At 42.3% G+C, this 20,682-nt stretch overlaps 2 protein-coding genes across 2 annotated transcripts in view; both read right to left on the reverse strand.

Moving 5' to 3' along the window:
* The window catches only part of SLC25A5 (solute carrier family 25 (mitochondrial carrier; adenine nucleotide translocator), member 5), a 2,874-nt gene extending 2,418 nt beyond the window's left edge, over positions 1–456 (reverse strand). The window contains 1 exon segment of the mRNA XM_009331283.1: positions 403–456. Coding sequence (XP_009329558.1) covers positions 403–456 — 54 coding nt within the window.
* A 1,379-nt stretch (positions 457–1,835) lies between these two features.
* Positions 1,836–19,868, reverse strand: SLC25A43 (solute carrier family 25, member 43). Its single transcript, XM_009331294.1, has 5 exons — positions 19,795–19,868; positions 17,460–17,701; positions 16,277–16,449; positions 4,061–4,195; positions 1,836–2,979 (listed from the first exon to the last, which is right to left on the reverse strand). The coding sequence occupies exons 1-5, from the start codon at positions 19,866–19,868 to the stop codon at positions 2,776–2,778; spliced, it is 828 nt and encodes a 275-aa protein (XP_009329569.1). The 3' UTR covers positions 1,836–2,775.
* Between the last annotated feature and the right edge of the window lie 814 nt (positions 19,869–20,682).

Genomic DNA, 20,682 nt, shown 5'->3' on the forward strand with positions numbered 1-20,682 from the left:
CTTCCGTGCCCGTGTCCGCCCCAGCCCCTCTGCGCTACCCGGGTGCCATCACGAAGGCGATGCAGAAGGCAGCCGGGCAGAGAGCACGGCCGTGGTTTAGGCAAGAATGGGGGAGGCTCAGAGTCTGCTTAATCTTCAGACGCGCACAGGATCGAGCCTGACTGCCCAATCTCACTGAACCTCAGCTGAGACCCCCACTCAGAGACCTCTCCCATTACTACTCCCCTGCATACGTGATGCCCTGGGAGTCACAGAGCTCTGCGTGTCGTACGGATTCCCTACATCAGTCACGGCGCTGAGCTCAGCTGGGATGCTCAGACAGACGTACGCCCCACCACATACCACCTCCCACCTCTACTGCATGGCCGCATCCAAATATCACTTGAGTTACGGTTCACCTACCTGAGAGTCGTCTCTGCGATTTAGCTTTGCTACTAACTGGTTCTTCACGATCATACACCATCTTACATGTTAGTGATCTACTGCTGAAGCACTTTGTTTCTGTGCAGTCTTAAATATTTTAGTGTTACCTTTTGGGGGATTTCTCATGCACAGATGTGATTACGCAAAGTAGAGCCTTGGTTGATAAAAGGTTAGTAAGTGATTTATAGGTCGTAGGAGTACCTTACAATACAAAGGTGTTATTAGCATATCAGAAACAAGTTAGACTTTTTGACTCACTTGACTCTTACCAGGTTTGAAGAGCTGATCAGACATTCATATGCACCCATCACTCAATCTTTAAAATCTATTTAGAAATACAACATTAGTAAAAAACATACAGGTATGCTTGGACAAGGTAAGGGCACTCGTTAGAAATCTCTTCCTCCCCTGCGCACTCACAAGTCACATCTCCTTAGTCATACATCTCAAATAAGTCTCAGTATTATTACCTGCACTGTGCAGATGGGGAACTGAGGCATGGAGAAACGTGTTCATTAGGCAGGTTGATTAGAGCGCCAAAAGCACTTACAGCCCCAGTGTGATGCACGAGCCACCAGATCTGCTCTCTACCATCTTAATTTTTGCTATCAGTGCTTGCATTTCTTCTCTGAGAAGAAAACCAGTATGAAGCACCACTGCAGCAGAACTGAGCAAGCCCATTAAGAGAGATACTGCACGACCTCAGCTGTAGGGTACATCAATGTTGAGTTCTAGGTGCAAGGCAGGCCTTACAATTATCCCAAATCTTTCTGCAAATCTCTCTCCATAGTCACAAACTGTTCCTGCATCAATCTTGCCATTGCCTCATCCCACTGTGACCTGGCCTAACCAAGCAGTTTCTGAGAATTACTTATTTCCACCCAGCAGGGACATAAACGGTATGGAAACACACACAAAAAGCTTTGTAAACCAGCAGGCAAATCCTGTGCTGAGCCCTGGCTGCTGCAGCTAGGACAGGAGCATAGCTGGTGTGCACGCGCCTTACCGAGCTGCTGTGATTCACCCATTGCCACAGCCCGAGGCCGGTGGGACATGCCGCAGAGAGCCGCCTTCCCACGTGGACACGGGGTTTAAAGTTTTCTATCAGGAGGCACTACGATGGGGCTGTTCCATAGCTGTACTTCTACAAAGGAACTGGAGCAATACCGCAGGTCCTCAGGTGTAAAAGCAAGATGATCTTCTGTTGTCCAAAAGCTCCCTGGACTGGTCAGAGGCCTATCAATTGCATTGGCACTGGCAATAACCTAGTGGTCTTGCAGAGAGGTTCCTATCTACAGAAACTATCTGTAGCTCCTGGATCACAGCAGTTAAAAGGGGGGGGGGTGGGAATCACAGGCTGTGTGCACAGCGCTATTCTGCTGGCAAGTTCTGAGCAGCACAGTAGGCCTGGGTCTGTGCACAGGAACTAAAAAGTAGTTTAATATAAAAATAGAGCTTTAAGAATACCAAAACAACATGACAGGGCTCGTGGCTCTGAAATATCTAACACATTTAAGAACTGCATTTTTCAGGAAATATTTCGGTTAGAGAACTTAAGGAAAACTATTTTTCAAAGCCTGAAATAACTCATGTACATGCAGTAACAACACAGGAGAAAGGGGGGAAGATTTTCTAGTATGCACTTAAGTTTGCAAGATTGTCATTCCAGTGTATTACAGTTCATTTCGCACATTACAATTCTCTCTTAGCAAAAGCACAGTTGCAGCAGCATATTTTCATCTTTACACCAGAGTCATACAAAATTATTATTCTTAAGTAAGTCTCAAAACTGAAGAGTAGATTCTGGAGTGTGCCTGAACTGAGACTAATTCTGCATCTGCAGAATGCCACGTCCACACAGTATCACTAAAACAAACAAACAAAAAAGAGATTTTGGTAGAAATTCTTGCATGTTATATGTATTCTAGTCTGTTTATCATTTTTGGCTGACTCGGTATCTCAGATTACTTAAAAAAATCCATTTGAATTTTCTTAATATTTTTGAAGATATAATTTATACTCTCATCTCAGTTCTCTTGCCTTTCTGCAAGTGGTTTTATCTCAAAATGGCTATTCACTATTGAAAAGCACCTAAAATAATGTAATTTCGAGTTCCAATAGCATAGTGTTTTCAAACTAGTTGCATCTCTCCTCTTCAGTATATGCCTGCTATTCGTATTGTTTATATCCATTCAGCAAATGAAGTACAAGATCTATTCATTCCTGGCACTGGTGTCTCATGACTAAAACCATGCAATCCGCTGAGATGCTGGTACCTGTGAGTTCAGCATGTCTTTTCTGCAAAGTTCCTTAAGAAAGGTAGTGGGTATATCTGCAATGGACAGTCCAATGTCAGTTTTCAAGAGCTGATTTCCTTGACTCAAAGTTTTCCCTTCGGAGGAGCTTTAATTCTCTCAGTTCTTGTGGCTGTAAACTCTGGTCCACGCCAGGAGTTAGCTTGTAATTTAAAGGAGATTCAATATAACCGTTTCTGTACAGACAGACCCGCTTGCAGAATTCAAAGGTGCTAAACATAACACCGAAGTATGGGACAATCTGATAAAATAAAAAAAAGCAACATAAGAAAAAAAAGCAATATTAGACTCACTAGTAGCATTCTTAAAGTAGATGTTTTAAAAAAGGAAACTTCTAGGACTTCAAATCTGATCTGATCTGCTAATAGAGCTGTGCTCATTTATATAAAATCAGAGTCTCACCTCAAACTAGGCTGGCACCTGCAGCATGCTAAAAGTAGGTACATATTATTGGTACATAACTAATTATAACAGTATTGTGAGGAACAAGGTCTGTGCTACCCTATACATTATCATGACTTGTCAAATACCTAAGCAAATCCTAAGCAACCGCAGCAAATCCCAGTAGGAAATGTGGGATTTCTTCTACATACAGCAGAGTGACTGAACAATTTTCTTTTGCCCCATGCAGAATCAGCAGCTCTGGTGCCATGTGGCTTTACACCAGCCAAGGCAGGGCCAGGCACAGGCAGGCCATTGCAATCAATCACCTTGTCACTCAATTACCACTCATTAGCTGACCTGTAGTACTCCATGTAGGTAATCCTCACCGCAGCACTATAAAATGTATTTATGTAAACTAAATTACCTTCCGTTTAAGCTACTGTGCTTTATTTCATGCTTTCAACTCAGCAAGGGCTGTAGTAACTGATTCGCAGGCATTAAATAGCTGGTTGAAAGTACTACTTTTGACTTCTGGGGAAGTGGCTTATACAAGCGCCATTTTCTTCACGATTTGGTACAACGTGTCAAATGACTGGAGCTCAGCTGAGAAGTAGAACTTGTTTAGCTGTCACTTGCAATCCCCCATCCATACCCTGGCTTGTGTCTTAGCAGCACTCCCTTCCCTAAGGACATTCAAATGAACTTGAAAGTAGTGACGTCTAGAAGCCAAGCTTACATTTGGGGAAATATGACCAAACCAAGTTCCAAAGCTGGTTTATAACCTGCCTGAGGTTATAGCTGTTCTGTCACGGACTCTGTCATCTATAAGCTGCTAATAAGTACGGAGGCACGTCATAAGATTTATAACCCCAACTGCCCAGAAGTGCGTCTTGATTACTTCAGGACAGTCTTTGATTGGGATGAAAGCAAAACCTCACCTTGAGCAGACTGGGTGTGAGTCCACTCCAAAGTCCGAGTACACCTTTGTTCTTCACAGTTTGCCGGAAACAGTCAGCCATGCCAGTAAAATGGACATCAACTGCTCCATAGTGGGGAAGCCAAGGACTCTGTGCCTGCTCAAGAGACACCCAGGGGGATTTAGAATGAGGAAAGGAAAACCAAAGTAATTAAAGATAATTATTTTCTCCATTCTGGTACATAAGGAACACTTAATGCCAGGTTTCAACAGACTGATCTGGATTCTTCTGTTAACCCAAAAGAATCAGGTACTTCATCTTGAAATACAAACTAAAAAGGGAGGGAATTAATTCTCTGATAGGTACAAAAGAGAAAGAGACGAGTAATCTCACACAGCACTTCCTTTTGTGCTATATCACTACTGGAAATAAATCCCACCCTTGTGAAGACAATCCATCCGAACCAGAGCTACAAAACCCATCTGCCAGCTGCTCAGGTCTGGGGAGAGGTATTTCACATCACTGGCAGTGGAGCACCTATGAGAGGGAAGCTTGGGGATGGCCCCAGGTGCCACACTGCCTTCCTGTAATTCTGATCAAAAAGAAGAGCGTGCTGACTTCACTCTGGCTGCTGAGGCTGTGTCCATACTGCAAAGAGAAGGGCAAACTGTACAAGCCCACCAAGGGCTGTAGGTGAGCAGTTGGTTCCCGTGCTCCCGTATCTTTGTTACATGGTCCAGATTGGTTAAAGTTAGCTTGGCAGCATCCTGCTGGATGGCAGCTACATTTCCAACTGCAGCATAGACAGTGTCTGTTCACACGGAGGAAGTGAAGGGTCATTTTTAACAGCAAAATCCTTCCTTCGTTAATCTCCTACTGCGTTAGCACAGACAGGATAACCTGACCTTGAATAATCCCATCCTCATCCATCTGTGCACATGCAGTCATGGGTTTATTTTGCATTGGCAAGTCAGGGTTTCACTCAAACACATGGTAAGTGACACTTCTCAGTCAGGAGTGTGTGGGGACCTCAGGACACAGGTTGATGACTTGCACGTGCAAGCTGATCACCACAGGGCAGAAGTTTGATAAAAATGGGACTTGTACAGTTAACTGATTGGTGAACATGGATATCATTATCCCCTCATTGATCTGAAACACTACGTGGTATAGCATTTTTTCCCTCCTTGGCCAGACTAACCTACAGCTTCTCAGAGCTGCTAAGCCTATGACAAGCCTCTCATAAACCAACAAGTGGTGATGACATTTTCCAGATGCCTCAGCTATAGCATTTCAAATACTTGGCAACTTCGATGCTGGAAACGGAAACAGATCAAAACTCATGCTCCAGGTATATAAGAGTTGCTAATCAAATAGTTTTAATGCTGTTGTATCCCCTTGCATTACTGACAAGTCTACTGCTAAAATTTAGAAGCTAACAAAAAACCCCTAATCACCCCACACGCTAACTGCATAGTCATCTTTATCTACAAAAAAAATCACATATCATGATTTTTTTCTCACTTTTTTTGTGCATGATTGAAATGCATGTGAAATACTTCTGATGACAGGTAACAAGTAAAACCATACAGTTTCCTTTTGACAGGGCTTTGGGAGGCGATTTTAGGAAAGCAGCTGTCTGCACTGAGAAAGAAGGCAATAGACTTCCACCACATCCTGATTTGTTATCTTCTGGATCCCCTTTATCATGTCCTGGCTCTTTTACCCCAAACAAGAGTAGAGCTGCGGATTTAATCCATGGTCTTTTACACTTTAAGGAGGAGAGAACAGAATCATTTGCTTCTCTCTGAACCTTCTCAACAGTGTACCTGATTTGTAAGAGAGGGATCACGTTTGTGGGGGAGAAAGTATTTCAACTGTTCTAATTGCTCGTCCCCTTTGTGTCTACATTGGCCTTGCTAACTCCACGGGGCTACAGCTGTTTCCGTAATTCCTAACTGTGGTGCAAGCTCCCACAGCTTGCCGTTTTAAGATTCAGAGGGGCAGACATTATGGGATTTAACTGCTGTGATTTTACAGTATTACCAGCCCTTTGGAGGTAGTTCAAGGTTAAGGAGCTAGTCTGGTAGCCAAGGGTCATGCACATGTTCACTTATGCTCATTTGCTACAAGGAAGCTCAGCTGGCTGCTTGGCTCTGTTACTTAAGGGGTGTAAGGGTTTAAAAAGCAACAGCTAAATCCAACAGTGAGAAAGAGAGAAATAACTTTTCAAGCCTTTCTCCACAGTACTTGAGAAACTCCTGCACAAAGGCTCTCATGACTGTACCGTAGAAGATGCTGAGTGCTGCAACTGAGACTTCAGGGACCAGTTCCACTAAGAACGGTGATATTAGCACCAGGGATGCTTAAAAGAGCACCCAAATAATGTAAGTATCCTTAAAAATGCAGCAGCAGTCATAGGAGAGCTGGAGTCAGAACCTGTTCTGCTCTCTGGACTGTCAGCCAGTTTCCACAAGCTTTTTTGGTAAAGGAAGTTATAGGCAGCCAAGCAGTGAAGAGGGACAGGTTTCCAAAACATTTCAGGAAAGCAGAATGCGATTCCCTTCCTTTTTAAGTCCCTTTGTGGTAGGCAGGGCATGACCTGCAAGAATTAACTGTATGAGTTTGACTTAATCCCCTTCGTTACTGTATACATTCCAAAGGCACATATCAATGTGTTCTGATGACAGTACTCCTGTCTACAACACCAAGACAGGTGACAAGCACACTGCAGGTTTCAGTGAGATTCTGCACACAGTAAGCACATCCAGAAGACAGTTAAAAAGGAATAGGTAAGTCAAACCCCCAGATTTCTAATTTGCCCACAGACATTGACCTCTTAAGAGATTTACTGAAAGATTATTTATAGTAATAAATTAACATTCACCACGGTTACAGCCATTTTCAAGATTTCAGTCTGTGGGGTGAAGTATGCTTTGCCAGTCTTTCTGCTTTTACAGGAGCAGTATGTTTCTAAGACCCTGGACACATTATTTAAATAAGAATTGTCCACAGAATCATCTACTGCAAAAGGAAAACTAAAAACTGTATCAGTGTGTAGTTAAAACTTCAGTATTTCTGCATTTAGCTAATTTCACAGCTAAACAAAGTTAATAAAATCAAATAAAATTAAATTAATAAAAGAAAAAAATTAGGAAGGCATTTCATATGGCACTGTTTTTAACAAAAAAAACAGCTGTGGGTTTTGGGTGGTTCTGCATCATCTAAGCTTGTCTACAACACTGCAATCCTCACAACTACCCTATGGCACCAGAGCCAGAAAATGGAAGTAACCAAACAGATCAAACTAGTTTCTCCACCTTTTTTTCAGAAACCTACTATGACATACAAATCAAACAGCTAATCTCATTCCAAAAAGGTCAGGTTTATGACAGAGACGTTTCACGCCATGCACCTCAAAGCAGCTTTCCTTTCTTTTGACACCCCTTGACGCTATGGGCTGCTCTATGGAAACCTGTTTGTTATGAACATTTTTAAAGACTTCCTTCCCCCCCTGTTGCGGCTGTCTCATACTGCAGAAGGCTGGAGATGCACTACAGCTCACTGTGCTGATAACAGAGTGCCAAGTTGTTAGTCATAGTAGTAGCAGGGCTAAGTTGCTAATCTTTTTACCTCTGATGGACAATGGGTTCTCTATATGATTAAAGCACATCAAATGCAGAACTGGCTCCATCATACACACAGTCTTTTAGTAACCAGAGGCCACCAAGTCTACTAAGTCACTGTGATACTTCCCCAAAGTTAGCACTCTGTTCTATTTCAACAATCTAAACTCGAGAGACGTGTATTAAAAAAAACTACCTGCACTCACATTTTTTTTTATATAAACAAAATATTTAAATAAGGGTGAAGTGTCATGACAAAACTCAAGTTAATTGTTAAAGTTAATTGTTACCTGAAGATTCTTCAGATACCATCTCTCCCATTGTCTGCATCACAAGGTGACTGCCAGAACAACATAGTCCATTTTGGGAACTAATCTCACAGATGCTCATAAAGATTTCCCCTTCAGTGACCTCCCCCAGCACCTTTCCTTCTCCTCTCTCCCTCTTAGGATTGAAGGACGGATGCAGTTCACTGCAGCTGCAGTGGGAACCGTGCCCATCAAAAGATCAATCACTTGAATCTTTCCAAGGCTCATAGTAGCCACGCGGAGACCAAGCAGAGACCACCAGGTCAGGAATGGCAGACGCGGTGGTTAGGCCACTTGAGCCTGTGCCCAGAGCTGTGCAGATACAAAATTCCCACTTGCACTTTAGGACATTTTGGTTTGCAACTATCTGAATTTACACGTATCAGAGACTATTTAGAAATACTTCCCTCTCAATTCATGTACTTTTTCCCCCCTTCCCTGTTCATAAAGTTTGTTGGTACAAAGATTTGCTATTTATTTATTTTTTGAGTATGCGGTACTGTTGGCACAGAGTATGAAAGATCAACTAACAGTGAATAGCTGCCATAGGTGGTATGCTATCCTGACGGTAGATATAGTAAAATTGCTTGTTATTTATATATTTTCAACAGATTCAGGTGTCCTACACTTCTGATCAATTAAAAAAAAAAAAAGCACAGGAAGGCACTTTACAACACAGCTCAAGAGTTCATGCTCTTAATCTGAAAGCTAAAATAAGGAGTCTTTGCAGTCTGGGTTAATAAGGACACATGCAACAGGCAAGCGTAACTGTAGTTCAAAGGAAACTGAAGGACAAAGATCGCAGTTTTCATTCAAGCTACTGCCACTACAGTCAACAGAAATTTCACTCAGGAGAAGGCTGAATGCTTGAAAGAGTATTTCATACCACTCAAATAAGAAAGAATTAAAATGTAAATAAGTATTAACATTGGGGAAAAAAGCATACATTCTCTTGGGCTAATCAATCCTTTCTCCTTGGGGACAGCCTTACTCGGTAGTCATTGTCTTTTCTGTGTCAGTGGTTTGGTAATGCTGACTTACCCCTGGCTGAAGTCCACCGAAGGTATTCAGGCATGTAGGAAGGTAAACGATGACAAGCTATCAGGAGGCAATCGGTCCCACAGCAGCGCAGCTGACCTCCAGCTTCCTGCACTCTAGGAACATGTTGTCCTTTCCTCTGTAACCTGAACTGGGGCCAAATCATCTCGCCTGTCTGAGATCAATGGCACCAAATGAGCGAAACAGTTTACTGCTTGCTCAAAAGTTTGACTCTTAGCTTTAAATACATCATCGCCAGGCCTGTTGTGCCCTGAGGCTTCACAGTTTGTTGCAGAATCCCTCCTTTGCTACTGCTTTCCCTGCTTTTAAGACCTGCAGTATGAAGAAATCTTTGATATGGAATATAGAGGTCTTTTTTCTCAAGGCAGTGCAAACCCCCTGCATGGACACCTCTGAGTGGTTTCCGAATGCCTCGTTCAGCTCAGCCCTTACAAACGGGTGCACCATTTTCACGCACTATTTAATGGTGCAAACCCTAGGCAGACTAGCTTGGTCCCACACTTCACACAGTGAATAGCAACACTCGTTCCTGCATCTCCCGCTTTCTGTGTAGGAACTGAGGAGAAAATTAACATTTTACAGGACTGCAGCTTTACAGAGGACCCATTTCCATTGGCCTCATATGGATGAGGTAAGGAATTACACCAAATCAAAATAAATCAGATATAAAAGAAGAGAGTCTCCATAAAGTTTTAGCTCCTGTTTATGGAGTATTTTGCATAATTAATCACCTTACATGTCACAGGCACATCATTCTAAGCCCAGACAAATGGATACAAGGCTCTCCTGTATAACTGATGCAAATGTACTCATGTTAGGGGTAACAGTGTACCCTAACCAGTGTCAGGCCCCGTCAGTTGGGTGAGCTTGTCGAGTTTAAAAAGGTGGGCTGAGTTAACCCATCTGATCTGCCCCAAAGCAGATTAAAGAGCTCTCGCTCATACCACACTGATCACAGAGCTGCAGAGGCTGTAAGAAGCCGGCGGCCATGCTCAGCTGGCACTACCAAATCTAGGACTGGGAGCATGGCGGCCACTTCAGTGTCTGGGAAAATCATTCAGAGAGAATTGCATTCTGCCCTCACTCAGACCTCCTGCATTTCAAATGGGTACAGTGTGTTTTCCTGGTTTTTTTCGGCAGACCACTGTGCTGCAGTGCTAAGCTACTGCTGTAATCCACCTCAGAGCGAGCATTACACACTTACCACACCACAGCTCCTTGGATGAACAGGGTTAAAGACCACTAGATGTAGCACGAGGTGTCACAAGGCAGACCTGACTGTTAGATTAGCCCAGTCTTGCTTCTGATTCCTGATTTACGATTTTTCCCCTCTTATCCAGTTTTTCCACTGGCACTGTTGAGTGTTTCAACTTCACAGGCAGTCAGCCTTCGTGATTCTCTTCTGTGGAAGTCTGGGGATCTAAGAGGAATGCTTCTGAGGTTTGTTCAGATGCACAGAAGCTGATCTAGGCTGTTACAGAAGGTAAAGCCCATGTTATGCTCAGTAGCTTTTTCAGGCATTGTCTCAACCATTTACTGGACCAAGTACTTCCCAAAGCAGTAGGGCACTATTCTGCAACAGCCTCAGAGAAAGTGGTATAAAATATCTTTATAGCAACGTCAGCAAAACAATAAAAAATGCTGGTAGCTCAAAGCATTTAGACATAGGGAAAAAGAGAAGGAAGGAAGGGATTTTACCAAAACCAGAATCTGATGTCTATTACCTATTTGCTAATAATTAGAGGAGCCAGGCTGGTCCCAAGTTCAAGTACCACCCAGGGCTGGTACATCAACCATCCTGGCTGATGCCTGAACCCCAGCAGCAAGGAGAAGTGGAGCGTGAGATCACAGGGAGAAGTAAGAAAAGTAAGAACTCACACTGCAGCCTTCCCCTCAGGTGAAATATTTTTGGAATTTCATCTCTATCTGTACACTTGTTTTCACAAAACTTGAAGGAAGTTAGTATCTCCGAAACCTCCACTACTCTGTCAAGTTTAGTTGAAGCTGGACAGCAGGATCAAAAGTTATTGGGGGCAAGAACAGACAGCTAGCAACCACAGAAGCCGTACTTTACAGAAAATCAGAATAAAGGTAGTAATATTGCTCCTTATTTGCTTCCACACTATGGAATTTGCCACTCTGTGTGGTCAAATGGCTCCATCTCTGAAAATTTTCAAGGCTTGGGCTCCCATGCCATTCACTATTAAAGGGTCTCCCTGCATGAAGTCTCAGAGCACGTATGCTTTTGAGATGTCGTGTGAACCACATGACCCAAAAAGGATTTCTTATTTTTAAACTGGGTCATGACTCCAATAACTTTCATATTCCCAGCTGACAAGAACACAGATCTCACAAACAGCAGGGACACCACAGCCTGAGCGCTTTCAGAGGCTGCCATGCCATGCCAGCCATCTCCAGTGACCATCTCCAATGACAGAGCACTCGGATTCCAAGTTACTCGTGTTTAGCAACGCAGGAGCACTGTCCCATCATTTCAGCAGGGAGAAGGTGCTTTTCTGAAGAAAATTTATCATGTTCTTTTCCAAAGCTTTGTTTATAACCCAACCCACTGGGTTCTTGCTAGACTGACTTTTACCATGCAAGGAACATAGTTAGGGGACTATTTTTAAATGAAGACTTAAATAACAGTACTACTTTTAAAGAGAGACTTCAGTATCTCCTTTAACTGACTTCAGACTAGAAATGTGCCAACAAGGCACAAGATTGCATTTACTTTAAACAGGCTACCTCACAAAGGGAATGACTGGCTAGTTTTCTCAAGGTTACTAAGAACATATAGCATTTACATCATTTACAACAGATTTCACACTTGCAGAGCATCTTGTGTTCCAAAGAACCAAAAAACCCCAACAAAAAAACCCAATACACATTGCAGATTTATAGGCAGCTGAGGCCTAACTGATTCCCTTTTGTCACTGAAAAGAGGCCACTTCCTGGGCAATGCATAGCAACAGTCTACACTAACCAAGAGCAGTAAGCCTGTTTGTTTATGGCAGTGGAGGGAATTTAAAGCCTGGATTTTAAAACAGAAAGATCACTACTGAACAATGCTTTCCCCGGAGAGATGCCCTCACAACTTGAGGATGCTGTGCAGTCAACACCAAAAATGTGCTAAATCCTGCAGTATACTAAAAGTATGCTTATTCTATATTACAAGGGTTTGATGGTAAGACTATACCTGAGTAGCATTTACTGTCAAAGGAGAGTTTCAGACAAGTTTTAGTCACAGAAATTAAAACAAATTATACCATCAAAAATACGGGGACAGGACTGAGCTTCTGCGAACCATGCAAAGTTTGTTCATGTAAGCAGGTGAGGAGTAACTGCACAGCCAATGGAGTATCTGTAAAACTTTAGGGTCATCTTTGTGCATTTTGCCTAACAAAACTACCAAAGTCACAGGTCAATTCGGAACGAAGGCTGAGAAGTGCCAGCCAGGGGTATCTGAGCCTACCACTGAGGGTCATGTGCACAGAGGGAAGTGCCAAACTCGGGTATTAGGTTTGCGCTGACCATTCGCATGTTTGTAGATTTTCAGTTCTACACATAGCCTGGGATCGGTGTCATTCTAATAATAAACTTCTGTATGGCATATAACAGCTCTAAATTCATCTTCCCTTACTGAAATGCCAGGGCTGAGTCCAATATGCACTTATGAAGGTCAGCATAGGCAAAAAGATGATGTGGGGAAGTGGAAACAGATTACCTGTGCTTCCCTTAGACCCAGATTCATTCATAGGCAGGTATTTCCCTGCTTAAGGTAAAAAAAAAAAAAAAAATAGAAAAAGAAAAAAAAAGTGTTCTAGTATTGAAGTCTGCAAGGTAAAAGTGCAGTACTTGAATATTACTTAGATTCTGGATTTAACAGAGAACATGATATTGTGAGGTAAGGAAGGAAAGCCAAGGATAACAGTCAGAAGGATATAAAGATCAGTAACTTTTTGTTCAGAAACTGATAGAGCGTAAAAGTGAGTCAGGAAAGCATTTGATATAGAACATCCCTTCTACACTAGTCCCCTCCTACAGATGCACAACAAAAGCCGTATTTCCATGCCAAAACATGCATACAGTACCTCTTAATTCTCTAACATGCCAATCAGGAGCAAAGTGAAAAAAGGAAGACAAAGGAATAAAATTAGGATAAGCACAACATAGAGGACTCACATATTCAGTAAGACTCGCTCATATTAATTAACATTTCTTTTAAGAAAAACATTCAAATATATTTAGCAAACACAGCATCTTTGTAAAAAAAAAAGTAAACACGATAAAGATAATTCTAATAGCAGAGGGGGAAGAAGCCATGGTTACAGAGCAAATCTGACATCATAAATCATCACTGAAACACAGAGGAAGAATTGTTCACTGACAGCTCCTACTCCCACAGATGTCAGTAACAGAAGCTGCCGGCGTCAGAAGTGTAGGATTCAGATACGTAAAATGAGAAAGGATGAAACAAAATTATTACAACTGAGATTAAAAATAACACCTTATCCTTCCTCCCATAGCAGAATTCATGTTCTAGTCTGTGCAAACAATTCAGGTGTTGTCTAGATGAGGAGATGGATGGAGCTAACTCTTCCAAGACTGCCTAGTGTGTCAGGTAAAGGTCTGAACTAGATGCTCTAGTCTCAGGCTTGTACTCCATCCCAGAACCAGAGAAGACAGCCTTGTGTCCTAGTTTCTCAGTTTTTGAAGCTCCTGAGACTGCCTTACAACTCTCTTCCCCATCACCAACAGGTTCACTGGAAAAGTCTTCTTTGGCAATATACTACCTCCACCTGTCAGATCAGTGGGACAGAAGGGAAGGAAGAGGAATCTGATACTGACCTCTGCAATGTGCTGGGTTCCTCTTTGTACACAAAACCAGTGTTCATTGCTTCAAAACAAAGCCGGCATTTCTCTACACGCACTGCAGAGCGCTCACACCAGGCCCAGGGGTAGCTGAAGGCTTTGGTACACCCCTCTTTCTATCAGTTAGAAAGGTGAATCACTGAATGGAGGCTGATCAGAATATGATGTCTGAGAAAAACTGTGATCAGAATTATCTGCTCCCCTGTTTTCTACAGAACACTGAAATGTCTTGAAGCTCTTTTTTCCCTCTTCTTTATTCTCCCCCTTTCTAGGTCCCTTTGCATGATACCTTTTCTGGTGCTGTCCTAGACACTTCTCTCTTCTGACCACCGCCTTGCAAACTGAACAGGCCTTGCAAACTGAACAGGCCAGCAAGTAAGCAGAGCCGATCCCTGCATAGCGGGGCCATACCCTGGTGCTAACTGTGAAAAATTTCTTGGATGACCTTACATGAGTTCCAGTGAGCTCTCAGTATCAGCTTGGGTTTGATTTTCAACAGGTCTCTTTTCTGGACAAGCCTCCGTGACTTACGTCATTTCCAGTACCAACCAAATTATGGGCTTTCACACCTAGGCAGCTAGCTCTTCTGAAACACCTTTGCCTTCTCCCATGCCTTCAGAATAAATCACTGAACAGGAGGTGTTTCTCTAAGCTTAGAAAATCACTATTCAGTTGTTGCAATGCATCTATGAGGAAAAAATCTCTCTGTTGTTGAGCCTTTTTTCCATTCAAAGTATTTTTAGCATATCCACTTCCTACGTATTTAGGTAATAAATCCAGTTCCCTTCTTATTTCTAGAAGTGCCAATCAGATGTTTTAAGCATCCCTTTGGTGAAAGAGTACAGCCTAGTGGCAGGAAAATGAAGGATGGGCTTATTCCACTTCTCTACTTGCCTGTCAAGACAAAGCTTGACATAGAACTTAACATCACACCAGTTACAACTGAAAGTTACTTTTGAACTGATTACGAAAACTGAATGTTCAAGTAACTGATGTATTGACAAAAAATATTAAAAGGGAAACAGCACAGTAAATGCTTTCTTTTCTTTATTCTTTAGGGCAACAGTATTGCTGTGAGCCTAAGGATATAAAGAAAAAGAGGACTTGTAAGGAGTAATTGCTTTTCTTAGACCCACTGGTACAGCTGGAAAAAATGATCAAGCTTTCATGCTCAGAATCTCTTTCTCACCTGAGACATTTTATGAGATACCTGATGAAAGGGCTCAGCTTAAAGTTTGACTTCTGGATATATCAGCTACATGAGCTGGTCTAACAAAAGACATTACTTCTCCTGCTGAGGTCCTCTGTTACGATATGGAGAAAGGGCAACGAAGGCTTCTGTGCCACTGGATCTGAGCCCTGTCTGAAAAAGGGAACCTGGGGAGCAGCAGAGGGGAATTCACAGTTTCACTGACCTTTTGCTAGCTTGTGACTTACCAACCAGACTATCACTTGAGGAGGGGGAAGGGGATCTATACAATGCTGCCACACCAAATCACTGCTTTTTTGATAAGATCACAAAAGCTTCCCATAAATCTGCAGTCCTATGAACTGGGCCACCAAACGATGACAGCTATTCACTGTCGCTCTACTGATGAAGTTCTAATGAAGAGTTGACATCATCAAATTAATTATGTCAGTGAGATGGAAGCTGTGGGGTGGTGGTTGTTTTGTTTTGTTTTTAAATCATTATTACTAAGCTTTCAGGAGAAAGGATCAGCAAGATAATATAAAACGATATAGTAACTTGATATAGTCACTCTCATGTTGCTGATGCTCCAGGAAAGCAGCAGCACCAGCAACTAGGAAGTTACTGGTTAACCAGAGGAGTCAGAAATAAGAACGAGGATAGTTCTGACACTTCAGACTTAATACCTACTGTGCAAGTTTCTTGTGGTTGCCAGTATGTAGGTCAGGCATAAATGGCAGACACACAGGCTCTGAAAATGACATGGATCTCATTCATCCTGCCTACCACCACGGGGACTGAATGCCTCTATTTGACTGAAGGTTTGCCAATTCTGAACTGTGAGAATTTGATGGAATTGCTATGAAAAAAAAAAGAAATAAAGCTAAAGACACAGAGTCTGAGAGTATACATACATCCCATGATAGTACTTGAACCCACCTTAGAAGTGTAACAATACACTTGTAACAGTAATTTTCAGACTTAAAAAAAAACAAAACAAACAAACAAAAAGAAAAAAAACAAACAACAAAAAAACAAAAACCAACCACCCTAAAACAAAGTCTCTGTAGCCTACTGGTAAGAGAAATAAAGTGGCACTCATGATCATCTGGCTAGTCTTGTCCCAAGCTCCTGCAACAAGCCCCTATAACAAAGTACTAGTAACATGAATGCTCTGTACCTGCATCTTCCTCTTGACAGTCTCAAAGGGGAAAGAAAGCGTCTGTGCCACACCAGCTGCTACACAGCCGTTTATGAAGTTCTGAAGAGGAGTGAAATGAACTATGGGTTCTCGCCAGATTTTGTCCAGATTGATGTAAACAAAGAATGAGCCTGCAGAAAATGGGACAGCACCTAGAAAGCAAACCAGAGAGGTTTATATCAACACACTGTACACTAAGAAAACAGAGCTGCTCATCACATAACCTAGAAAGATGGAACGAGCCACTGCCAGTTTACACCTCACATTGCTCAAAACTGATCAATATTTTGAAGAACTTTATTTTTTAGGTTTGGTTTACCACCAAACACCCATATTGTAGCACCTAGATGTGCTGATAGGGGCATATATTTACATATTAAAATGTGCATGTTGTCAGAATTATTAACTGCTTTAGCCTCATGACAGGTCAGCTCTTTCTCCAGGTTCTCTCTTTTGTGACAAGCTCTTTCTCCAGTCCAAGTTTCTCTAGTCCGACCCTAGCAGTTGTACAGAGTTGTAAGAGGCAAACAGAGTTGCCTCTTCAGTCAAGCTGATGAGGGATACTTCTGTCCTCTTTTGCTTGTTTCATGCTCTCAGCAATTTTATAATGAGATTATACATTATTATGCATTTTTTATAATGTCATATTGTGAAAAAGTGGACTCAAAGTTAAATGGCATCTTTAAAAGCTATGGAGAGTAAATAAATAATTAAAAAGTCATTTCATATAAAGAGAGAATACCGCTAATCTTCACTTTTCACATCAGTTATACATTACTGCTGATACTGGTTTCACTGAACAGCTAGGGAGACACTCTCACACTTAGATAGGAATTAGGAACACTGTGTGTATATATATATATTTTTAAAGGGTTAAATGGTGGATATCTTGCATCCGAGCACAACTAGATCATCTATAAAAGGAGGAGAAGAGTATTTTGTTGAACACTTAACCATACATAAAATGCTACGCACTTGGTCATAATTTGAAGCAATAAAGCTGCAGCAGAGGTAATCAGTATTGTCGTACCTTGTAAATCTACATACCTTCTACAGAAGAACATTACTATTTGCTTTTGAAATCAAGTGGGGAAATGAATGCACTATATAGCTGCAATAAACATTGTGCAATGAGGTGATTTTTCCCCCAATATTATTTTACCTAATATAGCTGGTGAAACGCCACGGTAGAGTGCAAGGAGTCCTTCTTGATGATAAATTTTGTAAAAAGCATGAAGAATTCCTTCATAAGATGGTTCCAGTCGGTTCTGCACAATGAGCCGTGTTTTAATTACGTCAGTGGGGTAAGTCACGATGGTTGCAACCATGCCAGCCAGACTTCCTGCCATGATGGCTCTCCAGTGGGAAATATGACCCAACTCATCCGTGAAAAGTATAACAAGTCTAGAGTAAATACATAAAAGAGGTACTATTAATGACAGTATGAACAAAACACATGAAAAATTAAGGCAGATTATTCTCAATGTAATTGTTCTTCTGCCCACAAGCCCCTTCAGCAGCAGGAGTTGAAACTTTAACATGTATTTAATCCAAGACCTTACTATATATAGCACCACACAAGCATCAGAACCTCTGTGAAACAGAACATGTGAACGGGCAAACGTGAGCAGAGTCAAAAAAACATGCCTAAGAGCCCGAAGAGATTTTGGGTAAATCCACACTGCACAGAAGTGCAGAAATGCAAAAGTTATAGTTAACAGCTAAGTCAGGGACTGGAATATATAACTCTGCAAATGCAATTTGCTTTGATTTTAGTGTTACTGAGCTAAAATACTTCCAGTACCTGAAAGAGCTTTTTTAGAGGCAGCTTGCATAGCTCTACCTGCACCACAGTTCCCAGCACAGCCTAAGCTCACATAGCTCGAGTTGTGGTACTGTGCTGGAGGTCCGGAGCACCAATTCAACAACGAAAAAATCTTCAAAGATACGGAGACTAATGGTTCAAATGATTTACTTGTTTGCTTTGCAAGAGACTTTTAAAGTAATTTTTGACCACAGAATCCTCATTTATACTTCCATCTACAGGATGGAAATTACCATGACTTAAAACATGCCTGCAAGAAATTCTCTGATCATCAGTTAGAGACATTGGTCCAACCCCCCAGTCAAAGTTATCATGTAAGAAGAAATACATAGATAATGTCATCACAGGCCTTCTGAGAACTGAAACTTCCTCTGTTGCTTATGTTGGGACAGAAAGGCCCACAGGGGTACTTCTCTAGAGAAGACTTATGTCCGGGCACTGTTATGCTCAGGAGGTTAAGTCTAAATTTGAAATTTTGAAATTGAGGCACAGAGTTTTAAAGGCTAACCTACAACTCATGCATTTGTGATGCACAGAAGGACTTTTCTATGTACGCAGGGCACTCCTACATCAGGAGAAGTGTCACGGAGGCAGCAAGAAGCAAGTAAAAAGGCTTGAGAGGAGAATCTTAGCTGGAAGTAAAGAAACTTATTATTCTGTTTTGGAAGCATTAACTAAACTGCCTAAACAGCAGATTTACATTTAAACTACACAGTGTTACCATACCCAGAACAAAATAATTTGTAAAGATTTACAAGTCACTGCTTGCTCAGTTGATGTTTTTTCACATGAGCATGCATTTTCTACTGCATGACAGATCCCTGCATCTACTTGTCTCGTCCCCTGGAGAGAGCCCAGAGCAGAAAGACTAGCCAAGCAGAATCGAAAGGGCATAAACTTTTTTTCCTATGTGTCTTGTACAGTCCCTAAAGCAACACAGCCTGATTTTCCTGTGCGTACACAAATGCGTGGGGAGGGTGGTGGGGTGTCTCTAGGCGCTACCCAGATAACATTTAAAACTGCCGCAGAAAGACAGGAGTCTGCACAGTAACCGCAGACGGAGTGCAGAGTCAGCTAAACCCCCCCCTTCCCCAGCCAGCTCCCCCCGCACCGCCATTCCTGGGGCTGCTGACTGTGCTCAGCCCAGGTCCTCCTGCAATTGGCATTACTATTTAAGTTACTGTGTAACAATGCTCTTTTTGTGTTTCTTGCCTTTATATACACCATTCTCCCACCAGAAAATACATTTAAAAAATCCCCAAATAACGTATCAAGAAACATGTGTAGGCAGCTTTTGTTTAATTTCCTGGTAGCCTACCTCCACTTGTAATTCAAAAGAACACCCTGTGCAAACTAGAGACAAACTATAGCCTTGCAAAGGGAATATACTGTTTCAAGCTGAACAAACAATGGAGTTAGTTATTTTGCTCAAAATCAACTTGTTTATACTGGTGCAACACACTGGCTCTTCTGGGAACCTTAAATTACATTTAAATCACTGTTTCTGCCTTCCCACTGCCATTATCTCTCCCCTCGTCTGACGACCGCATGCATTACAAGCAGAAGGACACAACGAAGCTGCCCAGTTCCAGGGTCGCTCCATCTACCATTTCCTGGAAGGCGCAGGCAGAGCCAGGAGGATGACTCTTGCTCAGCCAGATGAGTGACAAACCCCAGCAGGCTGCGCAGCGTCAGCCCGGGCGAGAGCCGCAGCAGGCCGGATTGGCCAGCGCCGGCTGAGCCCATGCTTCTCCCCACCCAGCACGGCCCACGAACTGGAATAACCCATCGCCCAGCTGGGCGGAAATGTCAAGTGCATACCATACACACAGCTGACCTTAATGAGAAAAAGAAAGAAAGAAACCCAACCCTCAAAGAGGCAAAACATGCTGGTGCGTGCCAACAGTCACGCACTCCTTTCAAAGGCTAGAAGATACTGGCAGCAAAAGGGAATCCTAGGGGCAAGGGTGGGTCGGCAGAGCATAAAAAAATGTTGATCCTGCTGCAGTCCTTCCAGTGCTTACCTGAATTTATTGTCTGTACTATCGAAAACAAGATCTTAAAACAAATGTCACATATCGACTTCAAAACCGATCAAATTTGCATAAAAACCGCTGCATAATAGGGTAAAAGATTTGAATAATGATTTTGTTCTTACTTTCTTTGATACAGACAATATAAATACTTAAAAGCGTATAAATGAATAAAATAAACTGGTTGCAAAGAACAGATGTCGCAGTCGCATTTGTAGGTAGCACTGTAACTTCATTTCTAAAGGAATCTGGCTGAGCAGAAGAGATTTAACAGACTATCAACCCTTCACCATTTGAAGCACACCTCTGACTTTACAAGCAGTTGCTGGCATGTCACCAGGCCTTAAGAGTTGCTACACGCTGAATGAACTAAATAAATGAAGCATTAGCCAGGGTACATGTCTTTGGGGAGAGGGGACACACAACCAGCCAGCCATCCAGCTGAGACAGACATAAAGTGCCCCTACAGACTAAGCTCCCCGCTTTCCACCCCCTCCTCTTTTGCAACAGACGCGAAAGGCCGGAGC

This window comes from Pygoscelis adeliae, unplaced genomic scaffold, assembly GCF_000699105.1.
Source record: "Pygoscelis adeliae isolate BGI_AS28 unplaced genomic scaffold, ASM69910v1 Scaffold100, whole genome shotgun sequence".
Taxonomy (NCBI): Eukaryota; Metazoa; Chordata; class Aves; order Sphenisciformes; family Spheniscidae; genus Pygoscelis; species Pygoscelis adeliae.